We start from the raw sequence: 26,571 nt of genomic DNA on the forward strand, positions 1-26,571 counted from the left end.
ATAATATTCTTGATTTAATTTTGACTAATTTAAGAGAATTACAAATTTTGTTCAGATTTTTTACGCTCACTGTATTGGTGTTTTTTGTTACAGTGCTATGATTATATATATATTTTTTGAAAATAGATCATAATTACTAACAAAATTTCAAGGAACTGCTTTTGAATCCTTAATAAGGATAAAGAAACCGTTGTAGATTTCATTGGGAGCATCGATTGGCATAATCTATATTAAATGTTAGGCCAAATTTGGATTAAAACATTAAAATAAGCATTTTTTAACCACTTATTAGATATTTTTAATATGGTAGACTTAAACCAGGTTTTTTTTGTTATATTTTTTATTATTATTTTTGTTAGCTTTTGTTATTAGTATTAATCTGTAAAGCTTATCCTACTGTGTATTGAGTTCAATCAGATCAGTGCTATTACGCTTGGAGTACATTTTATATAATTTCATTCTTGTTTATTTAAATTTCTGGGCAAATGAAAATAGGTTATATTTTCATTAGAAAAAAATCAAGCCATTGGTTGGAACTATTGAGAAACTGCAAATGCATAAAAATTTTATATCTAAGTTTTGTGACGACAATGTAAGGTTTAATTTTATTATATGGTATCCCAAAACATGATGTTTAGGCCTAGCTACATTATATTCGGTTCGTAATCCGAAATATAAATATATAATTAAGGTTTAATTTTATTATACGGTATCCCAAAAACATGATGCTTAGGCCTAGCTATATTGTATTCGGTTCGTAATCCGAAATATAAATATATAATTTTTTTACTTATTACAGTTTATACCAAAATGATTAATATGTAAATAAAATAGTACATATGATTTTTTTATTCAGAAAATTCTTCGTATGTGAATGGTAACCTTTTCCTGTGAGTTGGTCCTGTCCAAATCAGTTAAGGGAAAATGACTGAGCATAATGGAGAGTGTTAATGCTCCAATTCAAATCTGTTATTTCTTGGCAGATGTGTTAATCTTATTTATTTATTTTTTTAATGTATGTTGAATTTCAATTGTTTTAACTTGTTTAAGGTTATACTGTGGTATCATTTCAACTTTAATGTACCCTGATGGTACTAAATACCACTGAGGTACTTACTTGTGTTTGTATTAAATACCAAACAATAGTTAGTGAGATTCAAATGGAAGTTGATTTAGAACTAGATTTAAAATTGTATATTTACCAATTTGTGTGTGTTCTGCTTAAAGTTTATATTTTGGTTACATTTTCAGTCTATATACATTCAATTATACAGTAGCATGCAAATTAATCTGAACGCAGATTTTATTTAATAAAAAGTAACTTTAGAAAAAAATCATTCCTGTAGAATTTGTGAATATCTAGTATGTCCTTATTCTTAATCACTTCACATACATCATTTGACATCGTTTCGAGTACCACACATTTTTTGATTTCTTCATCATGAAATTATACTGATATTATACTTTAATGAGTTCAGTTTTTGTGGTACAATTCATTTTTAACACTATTGCCCAAAGATTTTCAGCTGGGTTTATAATTGGGGATTTTCTTGGCCACATGATCACTTTTTCATTCTTCAAAAAAGTTTTCTACTTTTTTGGCAGTATGGCATGGCGCCTAATCTTGTTGGAACACTCCATTATCCTGCAAGAGCTTGTTTTAAAGTTGTGTTTCGCTATTCTTTTCTTCAGATTCTAGATATATCCATCACTTTTCAACGTAGCATCTACTGGAAGTAATGAACAAGAGCCGTTAAATGTGAAACAACCTCAAACCTTTTTTTCTAATGATGTTTAACTGTTGAATACGAGCTGATGTATTATGAATACTGATAATGAATACGAGGTGATGTATTTTCATCTGATGCTTTTCTAACATATGGAACTCTTTACCCTGGAACATAAAAATGTGACTTGTCAGAAAACATAACATTTTTCCAGTCTTCTTTAGTCCAGCTAGCATGTGCTTTGGCCTACAAGAGCCTTTTTTTTGCACATTGCTGGTGTTAAAAGCTGCTTTAGCCGGCCTACAAGTTTTCCTTCTAGCTGCAAGTTTGCATCTGAACACTTATCATGTGTAAATCTGTTCCACTGGCTGCTAATTCTCGATTTAGGTCCACAGCAGATCATTTTGGATCACATTTATTTTTTTCCCATTAATAATCGATCCTGTGTTGGAGTAGTTATTTTTACAGCCACAATTTGCCTTTCCTTTGAGGTGAAGTGGAACCAACCATTTCCCTTAGAATGTTTTAAAGCAAAGAACAATAACCTTATATTACACAGATAACTTAAAGATTGGTTGTGGTCAAGCAATGTAACCACAACGTAGAAATGAACAAAAGATTCCCCATGTTCAGATTAATTTGCGCGTTACTGTGGGTAATCAGTCATCGATCATTCTCAGATAAATGTGTTGATTAAATGTGCCATCAAAAAAATAAGGACATCAAAAAAATAAAGTTCAGCTATCATCCCAGCCCAAATTGTAACATAAAGCAGATGGTGTTCAATTTCCTCAAAAACGTGAGGATTGTCTTTTGCCCAAAAAAAATTTGAGTTTTTATGAGAGCTTCAGTAAATTGCGCACTCGTCTGAGAAGATGACTTTTTTTTATTGTTTGCTCTTGGAAAGTGTTCAAGCAATAACAGACATCAAATTCGATCAAGGTTGTTGTCACTCAACTCAACAACTGTGGCTGTGTGAAAACATTTAACTTTAAATTCCTTCTGCATATGGACTTGCATTGTTGATCTTAAAATGTCTACTTCTGCAGAACATTTGTGTGGTTGATTTCACCAGTGATTGTTGAATTGATGCCTCCACAGCAGTACATGTCGTGTCTCAGCTTGATTACTTGGCCTCGCACTGTGTGGCTTATCAAGAACACTTCCTGTAGCAAAAGCCTTCTTTCCCGTGTTGGTAATGTTTGCTGTGATGGTGACAATTTTCAAAAATGCACAAAGAAGCCATTCATAATGTTCTGCAATGTTTTACCAATATGTGACCGTTTGTGGTGGACCCACACACAAGCTAACAATCTTCGACAGTGAATGCACTCGTATCCGCCGTCGTTCCACTTTTGACTACAAATAAGGTCATCCCACCACGACTGAACATACTGGATGATTCCCACTATGGCCTTATCCTCCCCACCTTTTCCAGCAGCAGTGAACGATATCAGCAGAATGAATTAGCAGCAGTAGAGTCCAATTAAGCTGGATTTATTACAGTGTAAATGGACTTCCCTCCCTCATAGTGGATTGCAATAAATAATATTTAATTTAAGAATATACTTCATTGTAGTCCAAACAGATGGTGCATGTCCTTGAATAGTTATATACACATTTAATATTAAAAATAGTTTCTGTATACTCTATAGCATATACTGATTTTCTCTCACCCAACTGTGTGGTATAAAATACCAGGGTATACAACATATATATTAAAATTAATTGATATATAAATTAATAATTTAATTAGTTCAAGAATAGTGTAACTGAGGCAGTTGAAGGTAATAGTAATTAAATATGTATTACCTGTTAATGTTACATGTGTTATATTTCTTCCTTGTATCTATCTTAAAATGAATTGCAGAAAGCTATATCACACAAAACCATCCACTCATTGATTCACAGGTTCATTCATGTTTTTTGTAATCATCTTCTGTGGAGTCACTTTCAGCTGAATTGTTACAATTTAAAAATCATTAATAAAGCATGGGAGCCTCCCTGTGGTCTTGTTGTTCCATAACCCTTTGCTTCTGTGAACATTCATAATCAGTATCACATTTTATAATTTTTAATCATGGCATTTGCATACGTTTTCCTTCAGCAATTAATGAGAAACCAGTTTGAAAGACATTGTTTCTGTAATTCAGCATTTATGGTGAACCCATATCAGTTGAGGTAGTTTCTGGTTGAAGTGGAGGGAAATGCAATGCAAAACTGCTTGTATTTTTCTAGTAATTTTTTTTAAAAATATTTCTTTTCCTTTTTAAATCTTAATGTGTAGTACTGTACTTTAAACCAATTTTCAGTGGATTGAAGCATATGCTCTTTACTGCTTGATAATCATCTTTAAAAATTATTACTGCTGCGTCGTTGCGTTCTTGAAGATTGACAATTTTTTTTGACATTCAGAGTTAAAATTGACTTAATCAAAGTAGCCAATAGGTCTTTCTTCAGTATGATAGTGTGTGCTGTTTGTCTAATATACAAAAGTATTTTGAATACGGTTTAAATATAGACTTATTAAAAACATATTTACTAAAGTGTATGAAGTTCATGTTTCCACCATTAAATAGAATATTAGTTTTTAATTTATTGGTAAATTCTTTTGAAAGAATAATTAACTTGATAAGTGAAAATGTAATTAATGGTCTTTTCCATGTTACAGGAATAATTATGGGTTTGTTGATTATTTTTAAGTATTTTATTTGCTTTTAATCTGAAACTAAAGGTTTTTCTGAAACTGGTTCAATTTTAATTCTCTTAAAACTTATTTTTTGAATCTGTAACAAATATTCTAGCTTTTTTACTTTAGCAGTCATGGATTTTAAAACTTGGTTGGCACTATATGGAAATAAGTACTGAATTTAACATTTTATCCACTACATTGAACATAGAACTAAAAGATAAAACATTCAGAATTAATGAAATATAGCAGGTAAATATTATCTACAACCAAATTCATTTGCTCAACTGACATAATAACAATGTACACATGCGCGCATCAAGTAATTTCTTACTGGAAATTATGATGAGAACAGTTGTTAGATGAAGTCTTTTTAAATTTGATAACTTATTTCCTGAAATTCAGTTACAATTAGATGTGACTACTTTCTGGGTAGGGGCGAAGAGTTTATGATCTCATCTTATATCTACATTGTTAGTTCCATTTGGACTACCTTTACAGCTTACCTTTATGCTTACAGTATTCTAGAAATGATTTCTTGCACATATATTTCTGTAGTAGGTTTTTCACAATTCTTTATACAGCCCTTCATTTCTTGCACAGGCCTTAATTATTCCAGTTGTTTGTAGAAAAGGTGTTACTGACCCATGATGTACCAGTTGTTTTAACAGTGTGAAATTTTTCTGTGTTGGTAAGTTTATAATATAGGCAGTATTAGGAGAGGTGGAACTATATGTAACAATAATGAATAAACAGTACTTCAAAATTACTCCTCAGTTTTTGTTTTAATTTTTTATTAAGTAGTTTTGCTATGACAGTTGTTTTTATTTTCTTCCACTGCATTTATAAATGTTTGGACAGAACATTAAAAAAGTTCTAATTTATATATACACCAGTTAGATTATTTTAAAATAGGGACCCTCAGGTGTGAGAGGAACGCGTGGGGGTAGCGGTACGCGGAAGGCGTGCCGGCTACAGGTAGGATAGGGACGGGGAGGGTAGCCCCATTGAGGAGGGGGGAGTTAGCTGCCCGAATGAGGTGGTTGGCTCACCCCGAAGAGGCTTTGGGGACCCCGACGGGAGATCCTCCGGCAGGAGGCAGGTAGGGGGGGCAGAGACTGCTGCCACGACACTGCAAGGTGACCATGCTATGTCCTAACGGGCGGAGGCTGGTTGCCTTGGGGTGTTTAATAAGATAATAAAAAAAAAAAAAAAAAAAAAGGTGCTGTTAAATAACTATGATTAACTTTTATTAAAAGCAAAAATCTTTAGCCTAATAACAAATGTGTAGTATGAAAAAGTTGTAGAGAGGGTTACATCATTTTTTCATTGGTTTGTTCAATGATTTTGAAAGTTTATTGTTCTTGGCTTAGAAAAGACTGGCCAGCTGTGATGTTGATCAATTAGTCAGTTTTCTTCTTTATATGAAATTTTATATGCAAACAATATTTTATTGTATTATCTTAATTGAATAAAAATTTATTCCAAAAATTTTTTTTGTGTTTAATTTATAATGGTTATTTATTATTCGTTTAAAAATTTTTGTGTGATTTTCTAATACCTTTGCTAATTAATTAACTAACAATTATTAGAACAGTACATCTTAATACATCCATAATAAATGGGTGAGTATCAAAAGACATGATAAATATGATGCCAGGTTATTAGCAACTATTACAAAGTTGTGGAATTTTTGCTGGAGTATTGTCATTGCTTTGCTGTTATGCTTTTTCCTTTTTTGATTCATGATAATGGGAGAAATTGACAAGTGCTTTTTCAACATAGTATTTAAAACTATTTTTGTAACATGGGTCGTGATTAAGACAATGGAGGATAAGACTTTTTCAAATACCATTAGTAGTTGCTTGCTAGGTGGTTTCATCATATGTCATGCCATACTGTCTGCCTGTTTTACTATCCTTTAATGAATATTGTTGTCTCCTATAAAAAATGTTTTCTTTTGAGTCATTTGGTTTATTGAACATATTCTACTAGATGCGATGATATAAAAAAAAAAATTATTTATATTACCAACTTAAATTGCTTTTTTTTCATGAATCTGCAGTGAAAATAGATAAAATGTTTTAACTCATCAGAACCTCTAAAAATCTGATGTGGACACTACATGACTTCCTTGTACCCAATTAAATTGCATACAAACATTTTTCATTAAAATAAAAATTACATAACTCTTTATTTCATTAATAACTTATGATATTTTTTTATTATTATTATTTATTGTAAAAAAATTTTTACAATCAGAGATTAATAAATTAGTATATTTAAATTAAAAAAAGGAGAGAAGTCTGAGATTTGAACAGAGTGTCTTCTTCCTTGTTAGATTCAAATATTTTATTAATTAAGATTTTATTTGGCTATAGCTCTGTAACCAATGAAAATAAATACCACTTATGATATATTGTTGAAAAGCTCTCAACAACGGCTTAGTACTGTATCCAAAAAATTGGATTTTGGGCCTTTTTTTGGACACTTGGTCCAGTCGATTGCAATCAAAAGGTGACAACAAGATGTTACAACAGTCCTAAATCCAAAATTTCAACATCCTACGGCTAATCGTTTTTGAGTTATGCAGGGATATGTATGTCACACCGAAAGTAGTTAAAATTGATTCAGGGATGGTCAAAATGGATATTTCATTGAAATATGAAAACCAACATTTTTTACGATCACAATACTTCCTTTACTTCATAAGGAAGTAAGGGGTTTCAAATGAATGTTTGATCGATACAATGAAAAAAGCTTTTGTAGCTTCCTATGGGCCTGGATTCTCATTGCTAATAATTTCAAGTTTTTTGAATTTTGTGAAAGAATTAGGTAATGTATATGTTACTGGTTTTTAATATGATGTTTCATGAAGTAATCTTATATCGGAAAATATTTGATCGAATTAAGGGATAACATTGAACACAATATTAATCAGTATTTCTGAATATTTATATATTGTAGAAAATTCTTATAAAACTGTTTTTCATATTTATACAAAACAAAAATGTAATATAAACAAAATTAAAAGAAATTTTCAAATATTAAAAATAAATAAATGAAAATCTGGAATACTGATTTGGCGAATAATCAAATAAATAAAGTAGCTAATCTAACTATTGATTTGGTGAAATAAATCTTAAAAAGAAATATTGGATGGAAGTTTGTAATTGTGATTCTTAAGTACATCATAATTGAATAAATTGATTTGAAAATAATTATTAAAATAAAAACAATAAAAATCTGTTAAAAAGAAGTACGAGTGGCAGGGGAAGGGAGAGAGAGAGAGAGAGAGAGAGACAGACAGACAGACCGTCAAAGGAAGTTTTTATTGGATAAAAATATTTCAAAATTATTTTTGTATGTTTGTGAAGAAAATAGAGAAGAGAATAAAAAAAATTAAACGCACAAATAACATTCCTTCAGTTCTAAAAATATCTAGAGAAATCATTTAAAAAAATGAAATTCTTTTAAAATAAAAAAACTACACTAGAAGACTGAAAGCTGACTTGTTTGATGTATTAAAGCTTTAATATTTTGAGATTAGTGCAACAAACAAGAACCCAACATACTTCACCCTGTTATTTTAACAAAAAATAGTACGTGCCTAATGTGTAGATCTGTGTGATTTGAAATGAACATGAAAGATGTTAATTTCAGTCCATATCTTAATAACCAAAATATTACCTAGTGATTAATCCTAATTATGATTTATTTATTTTTTTTGGTTATGCTTTATTCATATAAAAAAAAGTTTTAAATTGTTAAAAGTGATCATTTCTTTTTTAACGGTGTCTATTACTTTCTCTGTTTTCATTTTGGAATGATTTTACACTTATTTTGTTATGTATTAAAATTTCAGTTTGATAATTCACATACTGTAAATTTGTTTTGATTGATTTGAATTTTTTTTTCATTGAATTTTGAGTTATGGTGGAGGTAATAGTTATTTTTATTTCATTAAAAAAAGTTTTTTTGCTGACATTTAAGACGTAATAAATAGTATTTTATTTTGTTTCTTATTTAGTAGAAAACAATAGTAATCATTTATTGATAGTTTATGATATAATAAGGTAAGAAGTGGAATGTATGTTTTTTTTAATACTAAAGTGATATGTTGATTTGAGCTCTTGTTTTTCTATCTTCTCAGGTGAGGGCGGAGAATATGTAGGTTGGCAAGGTAGGCCCATATATTACCATCTCATTTAAAATTATAAATGTCATTGTATTTACTATGCACTGCACCATGCACAGCTTTAATTTGCTCTAAAACCTACACATAATTTGTCCAAAAAAAAACCTTCATCCGTTCTGTTTGTTTATTCCTTTAGCTTTAAATCCTGCTACTATTGCTGTTGCAACTGTTGCACCATTGTTTCCTATAAATATATATATATATTTATATATTATTTTTTATCCTTGTATTCTATGTTTCAATTTAATATATATTTTGCTTGTGTGATTAAACTAATATATGCTGATTGATGCATTTATTGTTTGGTTTTTAATTTAAAATAAAAATGTTTTATCTGTGCCTCTTGCTTTTTCTTGCAGCCTTTTGTTATGTTTAATTAATTTTTAATTTGGATTATTAATTTGGATTATTAATTTGTTGGATTTTAAAATTATTTGATTGTTAATACTGTTTATATTCTTAAATTTAGAGTTATTCAGTACAGATTTAGTTTTCTTTCACAGATTCATTATTGTGTTTTACAGTTTTATTGTGTTTATTATTTTGTTAATTGGAGATAGATACTAATAATAATAATTAAGGAAAAACTTTAATTAAAAAATTCTTTTTGGTATGTTAATAATATTGGGAACTTCAAACTGATTATATAAAATTTTTTATCTTCATCTTTATGTAGATGTTTGTTTACACATTAAAATTAAAATAAAAATATTCATTACCTTACCAAAATTAACTTCTGTCTATTTGTGTACTGTTTTTTTTACTCTTTAAGATTGCAGATGTGAGCCTTTTATAGTCATGAGTTCACAGAATTTTAAAAGATTTTAAAAAGGTGGTGAATTAAAAAAAATTACACATTTTGGGATGTCCTTGGGTGATTTTTTATGATGAGAGTCTGTGTACATATCCGCTTGTGAACTAGTACTTTTGGGCCAGTTTTGTCCTTTTTTTCTTGTAAGAACTTGATATTATGTCGGCTATTATTGACATGGTTGTTTCTATGATGGAATTATAGCCAGTCTAGAGTGGGGGTTTTCCCCCCAGTAAATTTTGTATAGGCACTTAAAATGTGCATGAAATATAGTGTTATACATAATTATAATTTTATTAATCTTTTGAGAAATTGTGGACAGTGTCCATGCTTTTCTTGCAAAAGTAGATATTGCATATTGTTTGTGTATAAACGACATATTGGGTGGGTACATTTTGTTCAAATCATATATTTTGGATAGAAATTTGTGCTTAGGCATAGTTTTAATAGGTGTCCAGTTCTTGTCATTAATGAGTTAACCATCTCATCTGCTAATATTTGATAAAAAAGTTCATTGTAGAACTACTCTGATTGGCATAGAATTATATTAAAAGAGGATTTTTATGTTTGTGTCTGATTGGAAGTCTATCTGATTACTTTAAAAATTATTCTGCAGCAGTTAAGACGAACTTGTGAACTGTTAACAATGTTATTTATTTACAATTAAATGCAAGTTACCTCTGCTTTTTCAGTTCCCACATTCTTCTGCACTTCAGTTTAGGAAATTCAAGGGCATATATTAAAACTAAAGTAGTCTGTACTTTTTTTGTACTTAAATTTTAATCTAATAACCTTCAGGGATGACAAGTTTACATTATATTGTTATGGTCTTATAAATAAAAGTATTAAATTTTTTTTTATCGCTTTACAATAAAGTTGCCAAATTTTAAGTGTTCTTTGTTACATAATTAATTTTAGGCGTATTTATTTATCTTTTCTTCTTGAATTTTTATTTATGTTACATAAAGAAAGTATGTGAACTGGGAAATAGAATGGTCAGACTCTACATATCTATTTATCAAAATAACTTGATCTGTAGTGTATGAATTAATGTTTTCGTAAGTTGTCTGCAAATTTTTCAACTAATTTTACATTGTAGGGAAAAATTCACTACCTACTTCGTACTATTTTTTAATTTTTGTTTTGTTATTATTATCACATTCAAATTCGTCCATGATTTTTATTTTTAATTGTACTTAGGTGATGTAGCAAGTCTGGAGTGATAAATTGTAGGAATTTTATCTTCTTGACTGTGGGTTTTGCCAGTATCAAAAAAATTATTTAAGTTGTCAGCTTAAATAATGTTAGAACTGGTTTTATGTAAATCGAGTAAGATTACTGTAATAAAAATGTAACCATACCTTTGATATTTAGTTTATGCACTAACAAATTCAGCATAAAACAAATAACTATTTTGCATTAATTGTTTTACAAATTATTTTACATTAATTTTTTTTTGCTTCATTTTCAGTAAAGCAAAACCTTTATATTGAAGAAATAATTATGTTTTTATTCTTCATTTAATTTGTCATATAGTAAGAATAATTCATACTAATGAACAATGCTATCCTTTTTTTCTGGGAACTTTTTTCCAACAAATGTAATTTGCAAGCCGCTGAAAATGTCCTTTAAATAATTTTTTAAAATTTTGTGTGACATGTTTATATTCAACGTCATTTTATTATCTGTAAAGAATACTTGTAAAAGTTAGAGAACCAAATGTGTTAGTGAATGAAAAAAAATAGCTTGTTTATTTTTAACTTTCTTTTCTATTTATTATTTTTTTACATAATCTTATAAGAAGAATGGTGTTTACTTTCAAAATCTTTGCTAGAATTCAAATTTGCTCAGTTGGATGTGCTAATAACTAATTGTCCTATATAATTTGTCTTCAATTATGTATGTATGTATTACATGGATTAGAAGGCAACCCCTTTTCAGCATTTACCGTATCAGTTAAGAGGATGTCCACAGGTGAAGTTGCCCCAAAAACCACTCAAATGCTAAGTATGTGTTCAATATAACAAAGATTCAGCTGATGTCTGACCCAAATCTTCTGGGAAACTGAGGAAGGAGCCAAGGATCAGGAAAAAAGATAGCTAATTAAAAAAAAAAAAAAAAAACAGTCTTTGGAAGGGCAACAAAATGAGAAAAACACAATCTAATAATAAGGGTTTAAAGATCCCTTTCAGATAACTGGTGTCCATCCCTCCAATAACTTCTGAGGAGAACATAGTATTCTTACCTTGGGTGGGAGGAGCACACACCAATAAGTGATTTTGTGTCTGTCATCTCAAATGTTTACAACAGTTATTTTTTCTGGATATTAGGAGCCATTTATGAACAGGCCCAAACTTTTTTATAGTATGTTTTGGCACCCCTGGGATTGTGAGGTGTGTAAAAATTATATGGTTGAGGTTAATTCTAGTAATTATTTGATGGAAAAATATTCCTTAAAGCCAACAAGTTAATTTACCTGTTTTCAACCTCTAATTGCTTGCTTTTCATAACTCGCTAATTGGAAACTAGCTTTATGATGATTAAACAGTATCCAATGTGAATGGACTATAATTTTGTTTGTACTTTTGCGTAGTATTGGTGTTATTTAAAATTTCCCTTGATTAGTATAAAAAGGAAACCTGTAAAGACTTAGTTATTTACATGATATTTCTGCGGTTGTTTAATACCTTACCCGACTTTGTTGAATTGGGGCTTGTAGGCATCTTTGTCCTTTATTCAGGGAGTGAATGTATCTGTGGCTTATTAGATCTCTGGATTACCAGACCAGCATGTACAGTATAAAACTCGACAATAGAATTGTAGCCAGAAGAGAGTAACGAGAGAAGCTGGGCAGTAGCAAAATATAACCAGTCCAACTAATCCATAATAAAAATATGCAAAGAAATATACATTACTTTTTTCTCAATCGCCAAATACTTTTATACTGTTAGTTTGTCTACATATTGGACTGGATTTTAAGGGTTCACTTTTGTTGTTTGTTTTTCAAATGTTAAGATTTTTTGTCTTCATTTATGACATTTATTGTAAGCTGATTTACCGGTGCAGTATAATCTTTTAATTACACCGGTAAATTAAAAACTTAAGTTAATTTTTATTGCTATTGAACAAAAGCTTGAGGCTGTAAGGAAAATTAAAAATGGCAGGCATACTTGTAACATTGTTGAGGATTTTGGTGTTGGGTTAAGGTTTGGTGAGATAAGATATTAAATCGGAAGAATTATGCTGTTAAGAATTTTTGTTTTTATTTTAGTTAGTCTGTTTTTCTCTTAAAATTGAGAATTCATTATCGATCTGAAATTGAATCTTCCCTCATTATTTTGGATTGACGGGGTTGTTTGTTTTTACTTTACATCATTTTATTAAATTTTTGACAAATATTTAAAAAACCGGATTGTTTTTCTTAAGAAATTAATCGTATTATTTAAAAAATGCTCTTAATACTGAAGATGCTCATGTTATTCAGAAAATTGAGAGTAACAAGAGTGTTAATTTTCATATTAATTCACAACCACATTTATGTTGATGCATGTTATTTGTGGCCTTATTCTGTGCATGCAGTGTTATTAAATTTTCCTTATACGTTATTTTATGTTAATGAATAAATTTAGATATCAGTGCCGAGTCTTTAAAATTTGCTTGTTATGAAAATCATAATTTTCAAAAGTTAAAAAAATTTAAGCTTGTATTTTAGCTTATAAACTTCAAAGATATTCATATTATTACATTCATGTATATGCATGCATAGTTGTTGAATAAAATAGCAGCTCATTCTTGTAAAACCAACTATTTTGGTTGTTTACAGTTTAAAACTTTTTATTATTAGTATTAAAATAAATAAAAGTGTGTTTTATAGTCGGCCAGTATTTAAAAGTCAAAGTATTTTGGAAAAGTTCTTTATAGTAGATAATCAAGTAGTTATTGTAGAATTATTTCACTACATATTATTCGGATATTTTCATTTACTGTTATCATGAACAGTTGAGAAAATTATATTATTTATTATTATTATTATTATTATATATATATATATATATATAAGTTTATATAATTATATCATATAAACTTATTCAGGCACTCCACAAAGTACAGAAGTAAAGAACACTCTTACTTACCTTTTTCATTTTCAAAGCACTTTTGGGCCTAAGCCCATCTTCAGTCATTTTAAAAATTTTTTCTTTATTACATTTACATATTAAAATACATGATATGTTAACATTTTTAGAACAAATATTTGTTCACTCAATAAAAAATTAAAAAAAATTTTTTTAAACATTGTATTATTTAAAATCTTTATCATGCTGTCAATATGTCAATGCAGTACTTTACTGATTATGTGATGTATTACAAATTTCTTATCAATGTATTACCAACTTAAGTAATATTTATAAGAATGTTCCCATCTTATTGTTCTAAAAATTTTAACGTATCGTGTATGAAAGTGTAAAAAAGAAAAAAAATTAAAAATTACTGAAGATGGGCTTAGGCCCGAAAGTGCTTTGAAAGTGAAGAAAAAAAAAAGATAAGGTAAGGGTGTTCTTTAATTCTGTACTTTGTGGAGTGTGGAGTGGCGGAATAAGTTAATATTATATAATTACTTCGAATTCACATAGAGAGGAAATATGGACTACAAAAAATGTAACATTATTATGTTGCTTCCAAAATTATTTTTTTTTTTCAAATTTAAAAGGTTTGATCAGTACTGACTTATCAGATAATCAAAAAATCTGGAAGTTTCAAATTTGTACATAACAATTTTCCAACTTAGGTGCTCATATAACACATTGATGTCATAAATGAGATAGTATAACTACATGTAAAGATCAATTTTAATATAATTTAGCAGTGTTGTATGTATTAAGACTGCTATATTTAGTTATGAGCTACATAGCAGAAGATTGACTGGGTAGATTAGAAAAACGATTAACTCTTCATTTTATGGTATGTGGTGTTGCACTTTAGTATGATTCATTCACACATTCTGGTCATTCGTCTGCAATGAATATGTTACATGACAAAGACAAGAACAAAAGCTGAGAACTCCAGAGTTTTTCTTTCTTTTTTTTTTTTGTAGAAACTTGGCTTTTCTTAGTCAGGAATTATAGATTTCTGAAACTAATAATTAGATATATATTACGTTCTTTTGGAGCTGATATTTTATATTCTTTGTTATATATGAAATTTTATACTCTGTGTGCAGTGTACAGGTATGGTACTTTTGTTTCAAAAACTGTACTTAGTGACAGCTGTATTCCTTACTGCTCATAGGGAAGGTTAAGTTGTGAATGAAGCCATTTGTTTTCAGTATTTCATTACATGTACAATGCATTTTGTATAAAACTATGAAAACTGTTGTTGCATTAGAAAGTCTGGAAATTATAAGTAACATAACTTACCAAAATTCCTACCCTGATGTAATGCAGAAGCTTCATTCTGTAAATATTATGCAAAGTTAATAATTAAAAAAAAAAAAAAAATAGTTCAGTTCTACTTGTGTTTTTTAACAGAATGCATGTTGTACTGCTAAGTTCAGGTACATGTCTGCAAAATGATCCGTAAAATTCAGTAAGATAAAAAAACCTTTTTAGACTATACATTTTGGGTATGTAACTCCTGTCCTTTTAATGATGTGAGGAAACTTCCGAGTTGTACCTTTTCATATTTATAAAATTAAACTTTACTAGTAAATTGATGACAAATTATTTAGATTAATTTTTTCTCATTTCTGATTTTGAAATCCTACAAGTTTCTCACTTATGGATTATTTTAAACTGAGATGGGGATAATAACAAATATTTTGTTTCACCTGGTTTGTAAAATTGATAATTACATAAACACTTCTCACACATTGACTCACTTTTTGTAGGAACATATTCATTATTGATCTGCATGCTTGTGTTACACTAGCATTATACTGGTGTTAAATGTTATCTAAGCAACTTTCTATTCACAATTTCAGTTCTCATATATTCTTTTCCTTCACTCTGTCTCCCTTTTCTTTCTCTCCCTTCTGTGTTTATGTTTAAATGTGGTTTATATACATGTACATATTTATACATTAAAATTATTTATAATAATTTGTAAAGACTCGGTACTAATTATGGTATAAACTCATTAATACAAACTTTGTCTGGACTGGTCTATGAAATTCCTTACTGCATTTTTTTTTGGGTGGAGAGGGGGAATTTGGAAATACAAAAATAAATTCTATTTTACACTGAATTTAATTATAAAATAGCTAGTGTTTTAGTGGGTTGAAATGTAAACTAATGAAGTTTACATTTGGGTTGAATACTGTAACTCTTAAGTCGAAATTGCATTGAAGATTAATCAAGGATTTTACTGTTGAAGATTAAGTGCAGTCCAATGAAGTCCAGATTATTGGGTTTTTACTGTAATTGTTAATTAATATTTTTTTATTTTTGAGTATTACATAATTACCTGATTATTTTTATTAATACATTATCAGTATACACCACCATTTAGAAATGTATTCAGTTTTTCATATTATTTTGTCTGTCTATTTTTATTTTCTAGAAAAATTGTCAGTATTACATTATATAATTTATTTTTGTTAGTGGTTTTTCCCAGTATTTTTGAAGTTTTTTTTTAATAGTAGGAATTGATAAGAATCTTAGGATTACAGAATAAGTTACATCTTAATTGCTGGTTGTTTTGTACAATCGCAAAATTGAAACTTAACTCCTGAAGAGGTCCACTGAAGTAGCCATAATTATTACCCAGAATCCGCCACAGAGTATTTGGACAAAACTTGTAAAACACTAGAAGGAGGGATTAAAAATAAAGAAAAAACTGGAATGATTACCTCTTATTGATTATCTCTGCCAAAGGAATATTTCAGATCTCTCCAGACAGTAGATGTCTGTCCTATTCATAATCCCTCCTCTCACTAGATACCAACTGCAAGAATGTTTCTGTATTGGAGGTCAGTGCAGGTCCACTGTCACTCTACAGAAGGGTAACTTCATTTATTTAGAAGACATTTCATTCAGAGAATATTTCTTTTTATAGTCCCCCTCCCTGTGTTAAAGGTACTACAAGGAACTACCAGCCACAGGTAGTTCCTTGCAAAAATCTGCCTAAACAGTTTTGAAAGTATTTAGCTTTTTCAGCAGATTTCGCTAACATTTCTATTTCCTTCTTTTTTTTTAAGTCCTGATTTTTTCTTAAAGTTAAGAATTACAGTTTTTCTGTGTATTATAAAAAGGTTCACTTTAGTTGTCTTTTCCTGACCTGAAAAATTCTCAGATAGTTATGTTGAATCCGAACTACTAAAATATAAAAACAAACAGTCATTTGATTCCTGTTTAAGTTTACTCAACTCATGTTTTTAGTTTTAACATTATCATGTGTTTTGCACCATTGTTGAATAATTGCAATTAAAAAAATCATTACTGACAATACTTTACTAGAGAAATCATGATCTGCTCTCATGTTCAAAAAGTGTTATGGATTTTTTCTTTTCTTTTCTTTTTTTTTCCCACCATATACTTTAGGTGCTGTAGTAGGATTATGATTTTGTACTCAAAATTAATTACAATTAGAAAATCTTTGAGTTACTAATGTTGAGAGATAAGGAAATTTAATTTGTATTAGTTTTAAAAAGTCTGTCTTTCAACAGAAGACAGAAGGAAATTTTCTGAGGAACATAGTTGCATTAAAAATTCAGGTAATCATGTACATAACGTATAATTATTTTTTGTAACAGATATTTTCATTTAGTAAGTTTTTGTTTTTTATGTTGATGGTTGAGTCTAAAATTTTAACTACTGATGTGTATTTTTTTGTACCTTAATGTATACTTAATTGTTTAGATCCTTTTGAATTTATCAACTGCTGCTGTTGTTTATTATAATTAGGGACTGTGTGCCTTTTTTTATCCCATTAGAGGATAAATGTATTATGAGACAACTTTACCCTGTAACATGATGTAAATTATTGACAGATTATTGAAAATTGTTACAATTTGCTGCCTGATGGTCTGTTCAAAAAAAATTTTATTGCTGTTTAAGAAAGATTGTTTAATACAATTGATTCTGTGAATTGCTCAATAAAAAACAAATGTAAAAAACAGAAGGTACTGTTCTATTATAAAAAAAACTATTTAAAAGAATTTTCTTTTAATGTAATGCATCCAGCAGAGTCCTTTTATAAAAGTTAACACACTTTAGTTAACTGAATGTGTATATATACACAGTATGTCTGAAATGTATGCAACTGAATATAATTCGAGACTGGAGTGATGAAATGTGATGAAATTTTGTTCACATACTCGTCAGACATCATACTACATAGTTCATTGGTTGTCTGAGAGATGGCACTACTTGTATTGATTACAGAAATTTATTTCTGGAACTTCTCAGATGTATAATATACACAGTATGTCAAACTAAATTAAATAAAAACACAGATTTAAAGATAAAAAATTTACTCTCATCAGCCCTCTACATAGAACCCTTCACTAGTTATACACTTGTTGCAGCGCCGGTAGAGGCCATCAAATGCTCTGGAGAAATCACTTTGTGGAATCTCCTTCAACTGCTTGGTGCAAGCCCTTTGGATGGCCGGAATATCATCGAATCATCTTCAACGTGAGTTTCAGGAACAGAAAATAGTCTGATGGAGTTATGTTGGATGAGTAGGACTGGTTGGATAAGACTGATTTGGTTTGCTGTGTCATAACGTGTCAAAACTGTTGCTATGTGTGCTGGGGCATTGTCGTGCAAGAGAGTCCAACTTCCTGGATCCTGGTACTTGGGCTGGATTCGATGAATGCAACGCATCAGGCATTTCAATACTTCCAAATAGAATTTAGAATTCACAGTTTGATCAGTTGGAACAAATTCATGATGAATCGGGTCTTTGAGTCAAAGAATGTAATCAACATTGTTTTTACTGTTGATTTTTGCTGGTCCTTGTGCTCCAAGACTCAACCAAGCAGCAGATTGACACTTCATTTGTGGATCACACATGAAGCACCAGCTTTTTTCCCCAGTTACAATTGTTTGTTTGCAAAATGCAATTCAGGTCACTATCTGCAGTTTCAAGCCTTGAACGCAAGAAAGACACCTGTTTTTGTTGTTCAGTCAAGTGTGGAAAGAAACAGGAGCGCACCTTTCGGCAGTTCATTTTTTCTGTTAGAATTGTATGTACTGTCTTTACCGATGTTTAGCTCTTCTACTATGGCCAGAAGGGTAAGATGAGGTTTGTTTGAGCAGGAGCGCACACACTTTTGTTGTGAACAGCTGTTGACTGCCTCCTGCTTCATTCATTGTCATCCAATGACTCTGGTGTCTTTAAATCGCATCCACCACGTGTTTTTTATAGTACAAAGGCTTCATCATCGAATGCTTGCAGCATCTTAGAATAAGTTTCAACGAAAGATTTTTGAAGTCGTAACAAAATTTTATTGTGCTTCTCTGTTCCATGTCACGACCTTGCACAAGGTCACGTGAACACAATGTACACGACTGAATATAATTTGAGACTGGATTGATGAAATTTTGTACACACACTCTTCAGACATTGTACTACATAGTAAAAAAAATTAATAGGTTGTTGCTTGGTTTGTTTGTTCAGATCAAATAAAAAGAATATTTCTTGTCATGACAGGCAGTTTTGGGCAATCTTGATTTATTTTGGTTTAAAATTGGGTACCATTCCAAGGATAATTTATTTTATTTGCTGCAGAAAACTAAGTGATCCATAGCCTAAGCAGAAAATGTGAGATATTCTGTGTAAGGCAGTTAAACAAAAAAATTAAATTGCAGTTTTTTGGATAGTTGATTGAATTAAATACAACTACCAGAAATCTTAATAATAGGTATATTGATGTTTAAATAAAAGGAATTTTAGAGAAGGATTTTGTAATGTATAATTATAGAGTAATATTTAAAGGTATTAAATGGCATATATGTTTAAAAAAAAATGGTATAATGACAATTAGTGTGTAACTGGTTATGTTACTGGTAATACTACTAATGCATTTGTTTCAGTTTTGGTAGCAGTGTCTGTTGTAATAAAACTACAAAGTAATATATGTTGTTTTATCTGTATGAATTAGTAACTTAAGCAGCAGTTTGAAGGGTTTTAAGAAATTAGTTTTGTTCGTAATTTCTTAACTTTAAATAAAATAATTTTTTTTTTAATAATTAGATTTTTATTTTGTTTATTAATTAAGATATATAATTTGGATGTTTATTTAAATAATATTGTTTATTATTAATTAAATTTTATTTGTCTGATGACTTCATTGTTTTTTTTTATCTATAAATTTTTAATTAGTGTGTTTTTGGGTTTTTAAGCTCAGGCTTTTTTGATTGTTAAATATTGAATTTGATTAAGTTTCATACTTAACCCTACATAAAAAAAGAGGTAAATTTATTTCTCAGTATGCGATTAAAAATTATTAAATATTTTTTAAAGTAGACAAGTTAGTTGTTCATTTAGTTAATATTCTGATTAATGATGGTATTTTTGTTATTAGGACCTCCTGGCATGGGCCCAATGAATCCACGCATGAACCCACCAAGAGGACCAGGGATGGGTCCTATGGGCCCAGGATCATATGGTCCTGGTATTAGAGGGCCACCTCCTGGGCCGGGTGGCCCAGGTATACCTCCTATGTCAATGACTGGACCTGGTGGTCGTCCACAGTGGCAACCGAACACATCTACTGTAAGTTGTTAACAGGAATTGAATGTTTGTCAGAACTGCATTACTTCTGCATTGAATTATTTTGTTTGAGGGTGTCTCAGAAAAAAATTTTTTGTAATGAAAACTTACTGTTTTCAAAAATAAATTTCATCGTCAGTTTTTAAAAATTTGTAATATTTTATGGACTCATTTCATAAAACCTAATAATTACAGAACAAAATTTTCTTGTCTACATTTATTTTCTGTTGTATTTAATTGTTGGGTTATCATTAAAAAAAAAGCAACATACATTATCAGTTAGTTGTACATCATTATTGGTTCGTTCATTATATCAAATTGTTTCTAGGATCTTCTTGTATCACGTATTGATGATAAATATACATATATTAATATAATAGGTGTATGTTATGTAGCTATAATTTATGTCTACATGTCATTTCATTATAGATATACTGTCATTAACCATTCAGCAATATTTATATGCCAGTAATTCACTGTTAATGTATAAATTTTACCTCATTAAAGTAAGGTGTTTTTTTTTTAGTAATGCACAATTTGTATGGGAAAGGCAATAAACATTTAATCAGTAATTATGTATATTTAAGTATATAAAAAATGAACAATTATTTAAATTTAAAACTTGATTTTAAATTAAAACTTTTTATTAAATGAAATAAAAGGAAACTTTATTGCTTTTAAGAGTAAAACGTAACTTGGAGTTAACATACTAATGTAATATAATATATAATCAAAGAAATAGAAATACAGTAACAAAACAAAAATGAATAAGTTTGTTTACATCTAAATCAAAACAATTACAATTATTTTGGTAGATACTATAAAGTTAAATAAAAATAAAAAAAACAAGTGTGTCAGTGCATGGGTACACGATGGAAGGGAAGCTTCTTACGTAATACAATTTAAATTAATAATGATGTAAAACAGCATGTATGTAATGTACACAAATGATAAAATTTTTTATTAATTAGAAATATGAACTAACAATGAAATGCACATATAAAAAATATTTATTTACATAAAACATAGAAAACTTTTTAAACATGACATTGAAGTTTAATTATTATTATAAGTGGAAGCACATGTTTTCTGTGCTATATGGTCAGCTGTATTGTATCACACAGTAAGCATAGTGGGGAAATCAACTATCACTTGACATTTTTTCATGACACTCTTTTTTTCTCTGTTCACCCCATCCTGAAACCTGCGTTAGAGCTTCATTTCAATAAAAAAAATCTAAAATAATATAATCCAAATTTAGCTAAGTATTACAAAACAAGTTTGTTTTGACTGTTATTTTCTGCCTTTCCTACCATTGTCACTCTTAACATTTGTAGTTGATGTGTTTTGGAGTACCTCCATTCTCAAAACTACTTTTAGCACTCATGATTGCTAAAAGTAGTCAAATTCCAGCTTAATTTTTTTATGTAGATATATCAGAGACAAATTCTCCTAATTTGGCAAAGTAGCATTCTCTTTTTTATGACAAATAACAACACTGGTCTTCTGACCCATACAGAATGACCATTTATTAATTATTTGGATCTGCGATGCTAAAAAAAATTATCTGTGTGTGTAAATATGTGCGTGCATACATGAATAATTAATGATGCAAAGCAAAGTTATTGCTATCTTTTATCATAGTTATTAAGTTAAGAAGGTACTTTTCATGTTGACTAAAGTTAAAATTAACTAAATGGAAATAAATCTTATCTCCTGTAGTAATTAAACTATTCAACTATAAGGTAGCAGCCGAATTACTTTGATTGTTCCATGAACATTTTTAATGCTAACCTGTATTGAACTACTACTATATTTATAGATAATGTAAAGTATCCTTTCTTTTACCTCAAAATGTTCAACATTTTACTCTATTGCTCTTTGCACCGATTTGTGACAGTTTCAATAAAAACGAACCAAAATATAAATGAAAAAAGTAAGTATATAAGTGAATAAATTGTTCATAAATAAAATAGGTAAGACAATGAGTTCCTGTGGATTTCATAAAATAAAAAAATCTTTCTCAGGAAAAAAGAAGAATGTGAATGAGGAGCAAAATTAGACCGTGTTACAATTTTAACAGTCTTTATTTTTAAGTTATGTTATAATCATTTATAATCTGTTAATCGTATATAAAATATTATTGTGCAAACGTTTTTCTATAAAATTTTTAACATTAGTGTAATGATTAAGAAGTTATTGGGAGATTTATAAAACTCCAATTTTGTTGAAAAACAAACTTGTTTAAAATACCACTCTTTCCTATATTCTTAAGAATACTTGGAGTGACATCAAGAGGTGTATGTGAAAATTTTAGACCTTAGATAACTTCTATAATATACATTCTATGCAGAAGTATTGTTAAAAAATCAAATTTATTTTTTATGTAGAAGTTGTTTAGATCCTGCATTCTTTTTATTTAGTGCAAGTTTACAAATGGGTTAAATTGTCAATAATATGAATTGTGTAAGATGTTCATTTCACTATTTATTGTGTTCCTAATATTCTGTTTCAAAGTGTTAGTATATAATAGAAAATGCTTCTTTTTTTTGTTTTCTGAATCTAATTTTTTATTTGTTTTGGTTTTGATTTTAGCATTTATTTAAATGCATTTTTTTCTTTTTTAGCCTATGAATTATTCGTCATCGTCACCTGGAAACTATGGAGTAAGTATTTCTTGAAATTGATATCATTTGAAATTATCAGTTAATTAATTTTTAAGCTGTAATTATTAATATTATAGTTTTAATTGACAGGTTGAAATTGTTTATTATACAACTTAGCAATTTCATTTGATTTGCATTTATATAACCAAACGCCCATGAATACTGTTACATATATTTTTGAATACAAATGTTTTATTTAAATATAGAAAAGTATTATAAAATTGTTTTAAGTATTGTTTACTATATTAAGAATAACGTTTATTATGTATAAAATAATGCGATTTTCTGTCTATTTTTCATCTGTTTTGCTTCAGTAAAACTGATTTTAAAAGTTTTTATTTACATTTTATTGGCTGTATTTACGTTAATTTTCTCAGAATTAAATTCTCTACAGCCAGCCTCTGTGGTGTGAGTGGTAGCAACTCGCCTTTCATCCAGAGGTCCTGGGTTCGAATCCCGGCCAGGCATGGCATTTTCAAACGTGCTACAAATCATTCATCTCATCCTCTGAAGCAATACCTAATGGTGGACCAGGAGGTTAAAAAAAATTACAAGTTTTTGTTACTAAATCCTCATTTATTAGTCATTTAACAAAGCTACTGTATTACGAACTTAAAAAAATGCTTTTGACACCAAATTTTGTGTTTTACGTCTGATGTCTTAAAAACTACTGGAGTTACAGTTCGGAGACCTGTTTTATTATATTTCCCTGGCTCAAATTACATAAGAAACCATTGATGTTACTCCTTAATTTAGGTCCCAAAAATTACAGTAGATCTTTTTATTAGAATTGCTGAAATTTGGGCGAAATCTTTTGCTAGCCATAACTCGAAAACAAAGCATTTCCAGACCTATGTTTATATGAACCCTATTCATTATTTTCACCAGTAGAATATGTCCTGAAAGTTTCTCCATTTCTTCGTGGGACACCTGTATACACATGGTTACATGTTTGTCAGTATCATGAGTATGATTTATGTAATTATTAGGAAAAAATCCTGGTCCTTTATCGTTTAAACACATCTCCCAATCAGAAAAATGCTGATTGGGATTGTTTACCATGTTTCACTAGGTCAAAAAAATGTAAATATAAGTTTTGTTAATGTATTGCATTCATTTCCATTAGATGTTAATCATGATAATGGTTGGTTTTTTAAAAATAAATACTGTAATTGATCATTTGCTTAGAGTTATTCTCCTGTACATTATCGTTATGTATCTATTTAGAATGTATGTTTGGATCTACGTAGAAATCCATTGCTGTTTAGAAATCGTTAAACAAATGTAAGAAGTATGAGTACGTTATGCTGTACTATCCTTTCGCATGTTTTATTTGATATGTGCTGCACCTTCTGACGACTTGTGAAAATATAATATTGTCCAAACACAGTTGTTTGTATCGGCATGGTTTTGCTGTTTACGTTCTTACTGTGCATCAACTGATTTTCTTTTATGTTTAAATGTATAGAAAATTGAGCTTGTTTTTTTATATGTAGTATTAAATATTTTGATTTAATCTGTTTGTTACATGTTTGTATACAGTTAATAAGTATAATTTTTCAGTAATTTTTTGTTTCCTTTTATGTAATTCTGTCATAACAGTGTAATTAATAAAAGGAATGGATATAACAAAAATTAAAATTTGTATAAAGATTTAATGTGGCTGCACATTTGACGGTCAGTGTGAAGATAAGTTTTGGAAAGTAAATTTTTTGTTTCTTTTTTATAAAAGTTATTCAACATTCGGAATATTAAATACAGGGATGTTTTCATAATGTTACAGGAATTAATAAAATTATATATATAAAAAAAAAAAAAAAAAAAAAACAGTGAATTTTTTTTTGGCACTAAAGCAATAAATTTTGAATGGCACCAAAAATAAGTGAACATTTAAAAGCCTGATATCGTGACTTACTTCTCTCATGTGTAATGTTAAGCTGGAGTACACTCTGGCTCTTTTTAGACTATAATCCAGTTCAAAATTACATTGATAAGAAATTAACTCATTAATTACATCGATAAATTAATAAGATGTAATTAATTTTTTTCACCTACTTTATCATACAGTTTGAGTTGATTAAAGAAGGCCAAATATATTTATTTACTTTACTGTTACTATATTACTTTTTCAAATGGCCTTAAAATTTATTCCATCATATTATTTTACTCTGGTAACAGCTATAAAAAAATACTATTATTTTAATATACTTGCGTTATATTTTAACATTTTATTTAATTTTAAAGATAATATTATTCAATTTTTTAGGGTCCTCCAGGATCCAGTGGACCTCCTGGACCTGGAACACCAATAATGCCCAGCCCACAAGGTAATTATTATCATTTATTAAGTATTAATTTAATTTAAGAACTCTTATCATTTATATTATTACCTTGTTATTTTAATTTTCTTATACATAAATTTTATTTTCCATTAATTCATCCATTATTCATTAAATGGAGTGTTAGTTGAATAATTTTATTTAATTTTTTATTTCTAACATAACAGATAACAGATGTTTATACATACATACATTTATATATTTTTTTATTTATTTGAAAATTAGATTTGTTTTTGTACTTAAATATATTATGTTGTAAATAAATATCGCTAATAATATATATATATATATATAGTAAACATCATAGTGTGTATAGGATGTCATTTCTTGTAATGTAACATTTTCAGATTTTGGAGTAGAACTAAAGGTATTTAGTATTGTAAAATATTTTTTAAATTTAAATGAATACTTATTTGTTAATATATATTTTTAAAAAATCCTATGTATTTTTATCAGATAATATAATTATAAATAAATAAATATATATTATTTTAATTATTATCAAAATAAGAACTCAGAGGATTTAAGATAATATAATTAATTAGAAAACTATAATTGTGCATTAGGTTTAAGTTTCAGTAAGATTAAAATTTAATATTTTTTCCCTTAGAGATAAATATCTTATCTGTTATATTTATTATTATTTTTTGTGGTAAGTGATATGGTGTATATATATATATATATATATATATATAGTGTGTGCGTGCGTCCGCCCGCCGCGTGCTCGCGCGTGTGTGTGTGCACGTGCAATTTTTTTTTATATAATGAACTTGTCTCCATTAAGTTTGTATGATTGTATAATGCTAAGAAACTTAATGTATTAAACTTTTCTCCCTATAAAACTTTACATTATACATTCTTTAGTAGTTACACAATTTATCTAATAATAAAATAAATGTATAGAATTGTTTTTGCTCATTTAAAATATATAAATAGGACGCATGCTTACATGCTATACTCAAGTATGGTATAGCCTGCAGGTTTTTTTTATATTACACATGTATGTAAGCTTTGTTAGTGTGAGTGAGCGAGTGATATCAGAGCTTGTGGATGCATGTGTGCCTGTGTACAGAGGAAACGGGCACATATGCAAGCATATACACGTGTGTCCATGCACCTACTCTTATATTCATATTCTTTAAGACACAAGCCTGTCAGCTTTACTGTATGTTCACCTTGTATGCATGGCAAAGTCACTTAATCTCTCTGTGCCATACTTTTTTTTTTAACTGTGCTTCCTTGTAAATAAATCCCTGATCACAGGATTGATTAAAATGTGTGTTGTTCTTACTCTGTAAAAAGTGGTTAGTGGTTGTTTATTTTTCTATAGAGCACTGGGCACAAATATAAAATTAATAACATTAATATTCATTAAGTTTATTTTTCATTTAGGTTTGTTTGAGAAATCTAAACAGGGTTTTTTTTGTT

At 28.9% G+C, this 26,571-nt stretch overlaps 1 protein-coding gene across 9 annotated transcripts in view; it reads left to right on the top strand.

The window, feature by feature from the left end:
* Positions 1 to 26,571, top strand: part of Ssdp (Sequence-specific single-stranded DNA-binding protein) — a 165,530-nt gene that overhangs the window by 84,263 nt on the left and 54,696 nt on the right. For 5 of the 9 annotated variants that reach the window (XM_075363513.1, XM_075363509.1, XM_075363515.1 and 2 more), the window contains 4 exons: positions 8,570 to 8,599; positions 19,951 to 20,141; positions 22,766 to 22,804; positions 25,071 to 25,131. In XM_075363513.1, coding sequence (XP_075219628.1) covers positions 8,570 to 8,599; positions 19,951 to 20,141; positions 22,766 to 22,804; positions 25,071 to 25,131 — 321 coding nt within the window. The remainder of the gene's footprint in view (positions 1 to 8,569; positions 8,600 to 19,950; positions 20,142 to 22,765; positions 22,805 to 25,070; positions 25,132 to 26,571) is intronic. The other 4 variants (XM_075363510.1, XM_075363516.1, XM_075363518.1 and 1 more) reach the window with 1 other exon arrangement.

Source organism: Lycorma delicatula, chromosome 4 (assembly GCF_047948215.1).
Source record: "Lycorma delicatula isolate Av1 chromosome 4, ASM4794821v1, whole genome shotgun sequence".
NCBI classification, from domain to species: domain Eukaryota; kingdom Metazoa; phylum Arthropoda; class Insecta; order Hemiptera; family Fulgoridae; genus Lycorma; species Lycorma delicatula.